At 43.6% G+C, this 10,693-nt stretch overlaps 2 protein-coding genes across 10 annotated transcripts; one reads left to right on the top strand and one right to left on the bottom strand.

Annotated features, from left to right (window-relative positions):
- Positions 1–128: 128 nt before the first annotated feature.
- On the bottom strand, positions 129–8,006 carry GLT8D1 (glycosyltransferase 8 domain containing 1). 9 transcript variants are annotated; one of them, XM_065687187.1, is made up of 11 exons: positions 7,512–8,006; positions 6,368–6,431; positions 6,120–6,179; positions 5,910–6,008; positions 4,379–4,595; positions 3,588–3,705; positions 2,992–3,076; positions 2,645–2,757; positions 1,922–2,088; positions 1,643–1,755; positions 129–983 (listed from the first exon to the last, which is right to left on the bottom strand). In XM_065687187.1, the coding sequence occupies exons 3-11, from the start codon at positions 6,133–6,135 to the stop codon at positions 793–795; spliced, it is 1,119 nt and encodes a 372-aa protein (XP_065543259.1). In that variant the 5' UTR covers positions 6,136–6,179; positions 6,368–6,431; positions 7,512–8,006; the 3' UTR covers positions 129–792. The 9 variants fall into 9 exon arrangements, with proteins under 9 accessions (XP_065543259.1, XP_065543258.1, XP_065543263.1 ...); XM_065687186.1 differs by having other exon boundaries at positions 6,368–8,006; XM_065687191.1 differs by having other exon boundaries at positions 5,910–5,963; positions 6,368–8,006.
- Positions 7,751–10,504, top strand: SPCS1 (signal peptidase complex subunit 1). The gene is made up of 4 exons (XM_065687192.1): positions 7,751–8,260; positions 8,941–9,000; positions 9,325–9,411; positions 10,310–10,504. The coding sequence occupies exons 1-4, from the start codon at positions 7,859–7,861 to the stop codon at positions 10,430–10,432; spliced, it is 672 nt and encodes a 223-aa protein (XP_065543264.1). The 5' UTR covers positions 7,751–7,858; the 3' UTR covers positions 10,433–10,504.
- The last annotated feature ends 189 nt before the right edge of the window (positions 10,505–10,693 follow it).

Raw genomic sequence — 10,693 nt, 5'->3', positions numbered from 1 at the left:
GGCACCATTTTAGAATGAGATTGCTTTTGCAAATATAATTTTAGTTTCAATCACTTCTATTGCATTTAAGTACAAAGGAAATGTGCTGCATGGATCAAAACTAGAAATCAGATTGCCATTACCTGAGGTTTGAGTCAACATGCTAAAATTAGCTTTTATTTTTGAACAAAGTTTTCTCCACCACTTCACAAATACTCATTTAGTGTTCACTGGCAGTTAAACCCACTTTGCATAGTGTAGTAATACTTGAAAAATTAGTATTTCAAAAAATAAATCTGTTTCTGCAGAATTCCGCAGGAAAGACACACAAATGGGTGGAAGAATGTTTCATGCAAGAAAAGATTGAGGAAAAGATTTCACAGGATAAGAAAACAAAAAAACTCAGAACAAAACTCAAGCAGCTCTTAATTACAGTACATTGCTGTGCAAGATTTGCATGGTGCAAGCACCAGTTGAAGATGTATCTTGTTCTTAGAAATGTTTCTTTCTGTAGCTTCTCTTCTAGAAGACTTGTAGTAAAGAGCAGCAGAATGCACAACAGACAGAAATGAACTAATAAAAGTTCGTGGAGATATTCCCTTGCTTTCTATAGTGCTGATGGTGTAGCATCTTCTGTCACACAAGTGAGTCTCCTTTGGATCTGTGCATTTCAGAACTGCACCTGAATTATTGCCTCACCTTGTGCTCCAGAAGGCAAAAGGACTGCTCTGAAATACAAGTTGGCTAAACACAAAAGTTCTGCTTTGCTCCAGAAGTTTCCTGAGAAAATGCCATCAGTTATTAAAATGGACTCTACTTTGCTTCATAGGCTTCTGAATGTCTGCGGATTAGGCTGAACTTGCCTGTAGGGTCAGGAACATACCACTTCTCCCAGACTTCAGCATATGAAGCTGTTCTTCCCCATGGCTTGAAATGTCCATTCCAATGGAGCAACTTGGCAGCTTTCACAAACTGAGGAGAGTACCTTTTTCCTGCAGTAGACCCTTTTATTGAAAAAGAAGCATTAGTGCCTAAAATAAAGGCAGCAGAAACACCAATATGCAATATTTTAACATCAAAACAAAGAATTTTAACAAAGGAAATATCGTCATTTTCGGAGAAAGGAGGTGATGTGGGAGGCATAAATCAGGACAAAGTGAAAAACAATCAGGTGCAACTGAATGCCACTTTGACCTGTGTCAGTATCTATTTTAATGTACTGCCTTAACCTCAAAGTTCTTTAAAACCCCCTTAATACCCAGATGTATTTGGCAGCCTGTGTATTGTTCACAGGAAACTTTCCCAGCACTGGGCTTTGATCAGTAGCAGCATAGATAGGAATATCTGTTCCTCTCAACAGTCTTGGAAGAACATCTAAGATCACTTCAGATATGTGGAAATATAGATGTGGAAAAAGGAAAGGGAAATAAGTAATTTGAAAGTAGGTCAATTCAAGAACTATCCCCCTAGCAGTTAAATAAAAGAACATGAGGAATCAGGCCAATAAGCACCAAGATGGTAGTGCAAAGCAGTGTTTTTTAAAGAAGAAGGTATAAAAAAAGAGAGGGGCAAAGATCCATTTACTGCATTATCAACTAGGTGTCCAGCTACAGACTTGGAAAAACACACCAGGGGAGCAGTATCACAAGTGTTTCATACACACCGAGATGCCGGACGTTCCACATGGGGTCAATACTGGAATGTTGCTTGTAAAATACAATTAGCAATGGAGGTGTTGTAATGCTGCCAGCCAGAGTCCTACTGTAAAGTTGCTCTCTAGAACAGATGAAAAGAAGTTGGGAAAGGATACTTATGTGGCCCCAAATCAGTTGATTTTTCCCTTGCAGCTGCATGGCAGGTATCCACAGCTACATACAGGTACATATGGGTCACCATATCCCAATTCCTGATGTGCTGTAGCCCTCACCTTGAGGGTACTTACACTACATTCAGTGCCATCCACTTCTCCAATTGCTTCGTGATGTTCTGCAATTTCCATTCTGTCAAATTGGCAACAATAACTCCTGGATTGAAAGAGCAGGTGTTGGCTTTCATGGCAAGCTTTCGGATGGTGTCTTTTTTGTAATCTAGAAACCCAATGTAATTATACTGGGGGGAGGGAAAAGAGAGTAGAAATTAGCCTAGAATATGGTCAAATTACTATTCAAAGAGAAATTTTGCACAACTCTCAACAGATAAGTGTTACTTCATGTAGTTAAAGCAAATACCCCTTCCTGTAAAGTGAGAGAAAGCAAGCTTATGAGGTCTAACATTAAAAAAATATTATTTTATAAGCTACATATTTTAAGGAATGCTGCACAGTCTTAATAATATCATATTATTAATATGGTACCACTCCCAGAAAAAGTATTTTTTTAAACACTCACAAATGAAAAATTCTCCCTCTGATGTTCTAAGATCCGCTGTTCCACACTGGGAACTGCCCTCATAGTAAAGCACAACACAAATGTGAAGTGCTTTTACTGCGCCTAGACAGAAACTGCAGGTGTCATTTGTAATCAAACATCAGAGTAATTGATTTGTGTAGGAATCTCTTAAGTTCACTGCATTTGGAAGTCATCCTGCAAGAACATTAAATCCCAGTGCCTGTTTCCAAAGCCTGGGCTTTATAGTATTGCTACCACTGAATCAGAATAAAACAAACCTGATTGCCTGCTCCACGGACAGCAACTTTATTGGTGATTGAGTCACAGTCATCTGAAAATGCAGCTGCATGTCCAGGTTTCAAAGGAGTGTTGTAAAGTTCAAGAATATCATCTGGAAAATGGAAGCAAGCACAGAAAAATAAAAAGCAATCCTGACTAAGTGATGAGTGACATTTTCTTCAGTCCATTGCTACAGCAGATAAAACCACACAGTTTAATTCAACTCACTCATGCTTACAACGTTTTTACATCTTTGCTCAAAATAGAAGTTTTTTGTTACTGTAAGAGAAGGCATACTGACCTCAGCATAAGGCCAGTGGCAAAAGGCTATGAAAAAGTCCCATACCTTGTACAATTACATCATCATCCACATAGATAGCCTTCTCTGCATGAGGTACCAAACTGGGCAAGTAGAATCTGGCAAAGGTTAGCTGTGAAAACATGAAAGCAAGGTAAGTGAAGAATTAAATGACAAATTGCCAAAATTAATGTGAAACTGACTGATACTCCTGGCTCTTATCTATGGTAATAATGTCCAAAACAACTTCTACCAAGAAGTAAAGTAGGCAGCAATATCCTAGAAGCTATTTAAAATAAACAAGTTCCATCAGTTCCTGGTTTCCTATGAATTTGTGCATTAATAAACTAACTTTAAAACTGGTCTATATTAGGATTTCTTATTTCTCCACATAAATCTGTAGTATCTCTGAGGTGATAGCATGCTTGACATGCAAGCTGCTGTGTTTCACTGTAGCCAGCAGCAAAAAACGATATGAGGCATGCACAGGTAGATTTCAAATCTGTATTTCACTATCTGGAAATTTATTCTTATTGATATTCAGGAGTTTCATTATAAAAAACTGCTTCTATGGCAAGAGATTTGGTTTTGATCTCTGGTTGTGTATCTAATAACTGAAAAAAAATAATCAACATCATCCTCACTGGTTTTAAGGTGTCTCCCTTTTGAGGATCCACTTCTATTTTCCCTTCTAAGACACGAGGGTCAAAATCCAAAATGCGGTACCTCAGATTTTTCAAAGCACTGTTACTTAGCCACAGTCTGCAAACAGAAAGAAAGGCACATATCTTGTTAAATGAGACAAAGACCAAATGAAAAACAAGCGATCTGATTTGACAGTGACACTGATCTTGATCTGGCTACTCACTTCCCTACCCAACAAACATAAATATAGAATATTATGTAGGGCTGATGTCAGTGGTGCCCTCTGTGACTGCAGGAGCATGTACGCTACCAGCATACTGCACAGCTGCAACATGGGAAACGTACAAGGTTGCTTCTTATTTTCTTAGAAAAATATGTTCCTGTTATTACAGGTCCTTCACAAAAAACATTGGTGTGAACAGGCATGGGTAAAAATAAAAGGATTAAAGAACAATCTAGAAAAAAGGAGAAAATTCATTGCCAGCATTTGAATTGCTTAGATGAAATATGGAAATATAAAAATTTTACAACCTCTCCACCAACAAATTCCAGCCCCAGTGGTTGGATATAACCCCACCAGAAAAGATGGCTCTTTTCCTTCTCTGAAGCATTGCCAGAAGGAATGATTGTAGGAGTCTCCACAGCAGCCTTGTGAACAAGCTGCAATAAGTAGCAGCAGACAGGACTGCAATTTAAAGGACTGCAGTTCCAGGGAATGTCCGTTCTTCCTCTTCTCAGAGACACTTATGTGTTTTACAGTATTGCAGGAATCTAATGAAAAGATCGTTACCTCAAGTGATCCACTGTATCATTCAAAGCAACAATATGAAAAACCACGTTGGATCTGGTGTGACGGTAAATACTGTTCATGGCTGCTATGGCACCCCCAAGCCTCTCATCTGATGCTGCAATGACCACAGAAATCTCCTTATCATTCCTTTCATCTGCCAGCCTCTGGGGAACTGCAGGTATGAAATCTATAGGCTGAAGTCCTAATGGATTTGCATCTGTGGAGTACAAATGGCATCACATACTTGTTCTGTGCAAATGAAACCGACATTATTACCACACTAAAATTTTCAACACCTTCAATTATTTCTACTACGCAAGCACTTGGATATCTCAGATGAGGTGTGGATTACAGTATGTCAGCCAGTATCAAACACTTAAAACATAGCACCTGCTCTTGAGAATTGAGATCGTCATGAATACGAAAACTTACACTTACATATAAGCTACATGCATTTAACTATACATATTCACACACGGCACAAGGTACTAAAATGAGGCTTAAAGTACAGCAGGCTGCACTTAACCTTTGCACCCCCCTGCCATGCCTATAATCTGACTTCCCTCCCATTTACCCAATCCACCTTCTAGTCTTCTCCACATCACTTTCTTTTCTTCAAAGGTAGGAACCAATGAAGAACACAGAAATTCTAAATTACAGTCGCTGTTGCGAGTTTTTTCCCACTGAAGATCAAGGCATGAGGTACAGCTTCCATGTTTGTTCCAGGGATCACAGATCACACTATATTTTCAAAGCTGGAATCTCAAAAATTTATACTCATAGTGTACAGATAGGAAAATGACAGATCAGCATGGAAGTTTATTACAAGACCACATCACCTGTAAAAACATGCCATTACCTATACCTACAGTTTTTATAAGAAATGATCTAGACTATTACATATTAGATCATTTGAGGAACATAGCAAACAGGGACTTGGCAGTTACTGGGCAGTAGTCTGCTGTTCACAAAGCTGGGCTTCTGCTTCTGTTTGCAATTTCCTGATGACAGAACTCAACAGCTTTGTCTTCAACCGACTGCTGGTTAAGGTCTGTCAGGCTCCAATTCAACTGCTGTTGCGAAACACCTGTGCAACTGCTACCTAGATATCACAGCTCCCAGGAATGGTAAACTGGGGGCATGGAGAGGCTCTGTGGGACCACATGCAGTTCCTAAAAGTAGTCTCCTGAAAACTAAAAGGCTTTGCTAAATAAACTGAATCATAACTTGATGACTTCTAAAGCCATTAAGAAGGAACCCTTACTGCTTTCTCTTCTGGCTTCCTGACCAAGAAAAGTCAAAGGACAGAAAACAGACAAGCCCGCCAAGCTGAAGTTTCTTGGGTATGAGAACAGGGATCTACTCAAAAAAAAAAAAAAGTACAAAAATCGTATCTCGTTATGTAAGCAATTGATCATTATTGTACTCATTATTTTAGCAATGTGGTGGTTTCTGTCTGGCCAGAGCATGTGCTTTCCCACCAATCTTGAAAAAAAACCTCATTTTAAAACTAAAATAAAGCCCAACATACCTGTCAATTCCCGTTTCAAGAAGTCACTGAGGCCAAGGAAGTTATGATGAAGAACTAGCAAAAATATGACAACAGCCACTATAAGGATGGAAATGTTCACTGAAAATTTAGAAGAAAAAAAGTTTATCAACATAACCAGAGAAAGACTGGGAAACTCAGAAAAGTACAAAAGAGAGTTTTAAAAAATTAAACACACACATATGCACGTACCTTTCCTTAATGACATTTTTCTCTTGTTATTTTATTTATTGGCATAAGATTCCTGCAAACCTGAAAGAGAAAAAACACAGCAGTCACACTTTGCTTCCGGTGCATGCCTACACAAGGCATAGCACAGTCACCACAAGTGCCAGAAAGTTTCCAAATGTAGTGAATGTCTCCTCCTCTTAAAATAGATAAAACTATATGCCACCTTTTAATAACAGAGTGTGGTGTCTTGGTAAGCGCATATGACATACCTACGAGATCCTGCCATGTATTTCACTGACAGAAAAAAAACCTCTTCTGCCAGTCAAAACTGATCTGAAAAGAGAAAAAAACTCCTTCTGCCAGTCAAAACTGATCTGAAAAGAATCTGGAAGATTACATATGGTTTCTTCACTGTTGAACCAATTCATTTAACCATCTGAACTAGAAGCACCCAAGCAATAAGGCAAAGGATTATACATTTCTTTCCATACCTAACTAAGCACAAGATTTTCACAGGACACAGTGTTCACAAGATTTTAACACATAGCACTATACACTCTCATTCGCTACAGAAAATAATATCAGCTGAAGTATTGTCACACCAAAGTGTGAGGGAAGCTATTACCACCGTGTTAAAACCACCATGCAGCGATGCAATTTTGGTATGCAATTCAAACACACTTACTCGTTAATTAACGGTAAATGTGACTGTGAAATCAGAACAAGAACTACACATCCTGGAGCATGAAGCAGCTCTCAAGTGACTCACAGAAAGCACTCACAACTTACCAGCGTGCAGACTTTGAGCAGCAGCTCCAGTTCTATATTGAAACCCTTGCAAAGCCCCCACGTTAGATACCGCAAACTGCGTGGTGACTATCGCGTGTGTCAGACATAACTGTGGTACTCCCGCTGTCGCGGTTCTGCCGGGGGAAGCCGCACTGGCCGGGCACCAGGAGCGACCGCCGGTGCCAGCCCAGCGCTGCTGCCGGGCTTCACCGGCGCGCACCGCGGCCCCGCTGAGGGGGCACCCGCCGATACGCGGCTCCGGCCCCTCAACGAGGCCACCGCGGTCGGTACCGAAGCCACTTTCAGCCCGACTTTACCAGAGCCTGGAGACAAAGCCCCACACTGAACCTCGGCGCACGGGCCGATGGCCGCCCTGCCACAGCCGATTACCGTCCTGACACGGTGCACACGCACTAAGCGGGCCACACGGCCACCTGAGTGCCCTGAGTGTTCGTCCGTTCCCCCGCTCCTCCCGTCCCGTTTCACCGCATCCGCTACGCGCGGCACAAACCGCGCTTTTCCTCACAGAGGGTCCCGCTCAGCGCCTCCTGCGCGCCCCGCGGGAGGCACAGCACACGCAAGGCTGCAACGGCCCCGCTCTCTTCTGCCGAGACCCCGGCTTACCTCACCGGCCGGCCGGCCGCCCGCGCCGCCGCCAACTGCCACCTCGGCAGCGAGCGGCCCCCGCGGCCGCCTCCTCCCCGCCCAGCCGACGGGTGGGTGTCCGCAACGGTGCCTGCCGGCCGCAAGGCGCGACGGCTGCACCGCGCCCGTTCTGGGGCACTAATGGAGCGGCGGCGGCAGCGGCTCCGCGAGAAATGCCCGCCTGCCCGCTGCCAAGTCGACGTTGATTGTGGACAGGCGACGGCGCAGGCGCATCACACCTGCCGGCCGAAGGCCCCTCAGACCGGCACAAAGCCGCCGTTGCCGGGGAGAGAGCGTCCCGCGCCGCTTGCTGCCGGCCGGTGAGAATGGAGGAGCAGGGCGACGGAGGCGAGAAGGAGACCGAGACCGAGGGGCAGGCCCGGTCCTGGGACAGCAGCAACGGCAGAGCGGAGCCGGCGGCTGAAGCAGGAGACTGCCCCCCCGAGCTGACGGAGGACGGGGCGGAGCGGAAGAGGAGTGCTTCCGGCCAGATCAGCAGCACCCTTCCGTTTCTGCCGCACCGCGGGCGGCACAGCGCCGAGCACGGGTACCCGTCGAGCCGCAGCTCCGCCTCGCAGAGCTTTGGAGGGGACGAGGAAGAGGAAGACGGCGGCGAAGACAACGACAACAACAACGACGACGACGACGAAGAAGAGCAGGACGAGGAGTGCGAGGCACCACTCTCCGCCGCCATGCTGAACATCTTCCGCTCCATCCCCACGCAGATGGTAGGGCAGCGCCGCGGGGGGCTGGCCGCGCCCGGGCCCTCCTCGCCTGTCGCTGCTGGTTGCAGCGCTGCTTGTGCGGTTCAGCGATCCCCTCCCTCCGTGCCGTGCTGGCGGCCGCGTGTGAGGAGCCGCTGCTGGGTGCGGGGGGGCACTTCGTGTCATTACGATTTATTTTTTGGTCTGAAAATTAGAGCTGTAATGTGCTGTAAAACGAAAGTAATATACAGCTGTGCGAGGAAATCCCTCCGTACTTGTATGGCTATGCTGTATACAGCCAGAAGCAAAGAGTTTTCATTAAAGCTACTCATGCAAACACAGGTGACATAAATCCATATCCTCTGAAGCATGTACTGTCTTGGGGGGGGGGGGGTTGGGGGTGTTACAGTGTTTACCTCATGATATGTAGGTAACTATATCTTCAACTTGTATTATTTATCCTGAGCAGACATTGCTTGCTTTTATTTCCAAATGATGTGGTGAAGACTGTAGGGGTTAATTGAATTGAGAACTCTTTTACCCTTGTAATCCAGACGCTGTAAGAAAAGTAACATCAGTCTGGTTTGACAGTTGAACAAAAAAGCTGAGAAGGTGTGATAGGGCTGTCCCCAGGTGCTCACCTGAAAGAGTTTTAACTGGCAGGTTTGTGGTTTGGGTAACTGACAAGGTACCTCTTTCCACAGGACTACAAGGGTCAAAAATTAGCAGAACAGATTTTTCAAGGAATCATTCTTGTCTCTGCAGTAAGTATATCAGAGTTATGGGCAATAACATCCAGGGTTTTGTTTTCTTATCTTACAAACAAGTTGGGGTTTTTTATTGTTTGGCTTAAGTGGGTCACTAAAAGCTTACGACAAAATCAAGGGGGTTCTCATGGATTCAGACTTTCCCTCTTTCAATCTTTTACTTTCATTATTGGTCTACAATTTTGAAAACAAGGTTAGAAAGATGTGTGAACTGTGCTCTTGAAAATATCGTTTTCTGCTTAGCTTCCCCAGACACACACTTAGTCATGGTGTGGCAAATTGTTCATTTTAAGTGTGTTTTCTTTAAATGTTGTTTTGTAGATAATTGGTTTCATCTACGGCTACATCACTGAGCAGTTTGGATGGACCGTCTACATAGTTATGGCTGGATTTGCTTTATCGTGTTTGGTAAGGGTTTTTTTGATCCCAAACCAGAAAATACGTGCACCTGAATGCATCATTAAATTAAGGGGCTGTAAACATAGACAAATGTTTCCTATATAATTCTGACTGTTGATGCATATTTGTACTTTCTTTGATTTGCAGAAAGTGCTTTACAAGACAGGAAGTGCCTTTTCTCAAAGGCTTGTCAGATTTTAGAGAACACTGCAATTTAACACTGCTTTAGAATTATTTTTTGTTTCAATTAAATGTTAAAGTCGAGCTGATAGCACTTATAACAGAAAGGACAGTGAGGCTTTCTGTGTAGTAGCAGCTTGTCACAAAAAATGTGCAGCTGGCCCATGCCACCTTAGGAGAGAAGTGAGGACACAAAACATAGAATTACAAGAGTAATTCCTTATTCCTGCACAGGAAGTGTCCCATTCCAGCCAGAGCACACTGAATCCAGGTTTGCATGTGGTTCTTACACCTCTTGTGTGTTCAGATGCAACATGATTTGGCCAGTCACTACTTTAACACACGTACTACCATTTTGAAAAGCCACTGTAGTTCTGTGGCATCACCATCCATCTGCTTTCTCGAGCTAAACATCCTCAGAGTTGGTCTCACTACAGTTACTTAGCTCTGAGGCCAGGTACTGGAGGGTTTCACTGAAGCATTGGAGAGGCTAGGTTGCTGGTGTTACCTCAGTAATCCAGGGGTATCCTTTTTACTTCAGGCTGGGTGTAGTCCTCCCCCTCCTTGCAATTCGCTGGGGTCCTTTAGTCACCCATGATTATGCAGGATACAATGTAAAATATATATATCTTTATAATATGAAATTATGCAAACTTTCTAAACACTAACTGGTACACTTCTCTAGCATCTTGATTTACACGTTTTGCCTTCATTCCTTTTCTCTAAGCTAACGCTCCCTCCGTGGCCTATGTACCGTCGCAATCCTCTGAAGTGGCTCCCTGTCCAAGAGTCAGGAACAGAAGAAAAGAAGCCAGCAGACAGAAAGCCAAAGAGACATGCTAAAAGCTAAACCCCCTTCCCTCCTAGTTCTTTATGCTGTTACTTTGTTAAATTTTGTTAAATGCATTTCCACTAAATGATACTTCTTGGCTTGGTGTTTGGGTTTTTTCCTTACTGCTTTGCATACTACTATGAGTACACCAAGATCTGCAGAGAACATGAAAACTCTAAATCTTGGCTGGAGTATCAGTGAAGTCACTGGGAAGGCAAAGGTGGGGAGGAATTAACCTCTGAAGGCTACTGGAGGTCACATCTCACTTGGGTATTCTAC

Source organism: Lathamus discolor, chromosome 7 (assembly GCF_037157495.1).
Source record: "Lathamus discolor isolate bLatDis1 chromosome 7, bLatDis1.hap1, whole genome shotgun sequence".
In the NCBI taxonomy this organism is placed as follows: domain Eukaryota; kingdom Metazoa; phylum Chordata; class Aves; order Psittaciformes; family Psittacidae; genus Lathamus; species Lathamus discolor.
This window is presented reverse-complemented; position numbering and strand designations above follow the sequence as displayed.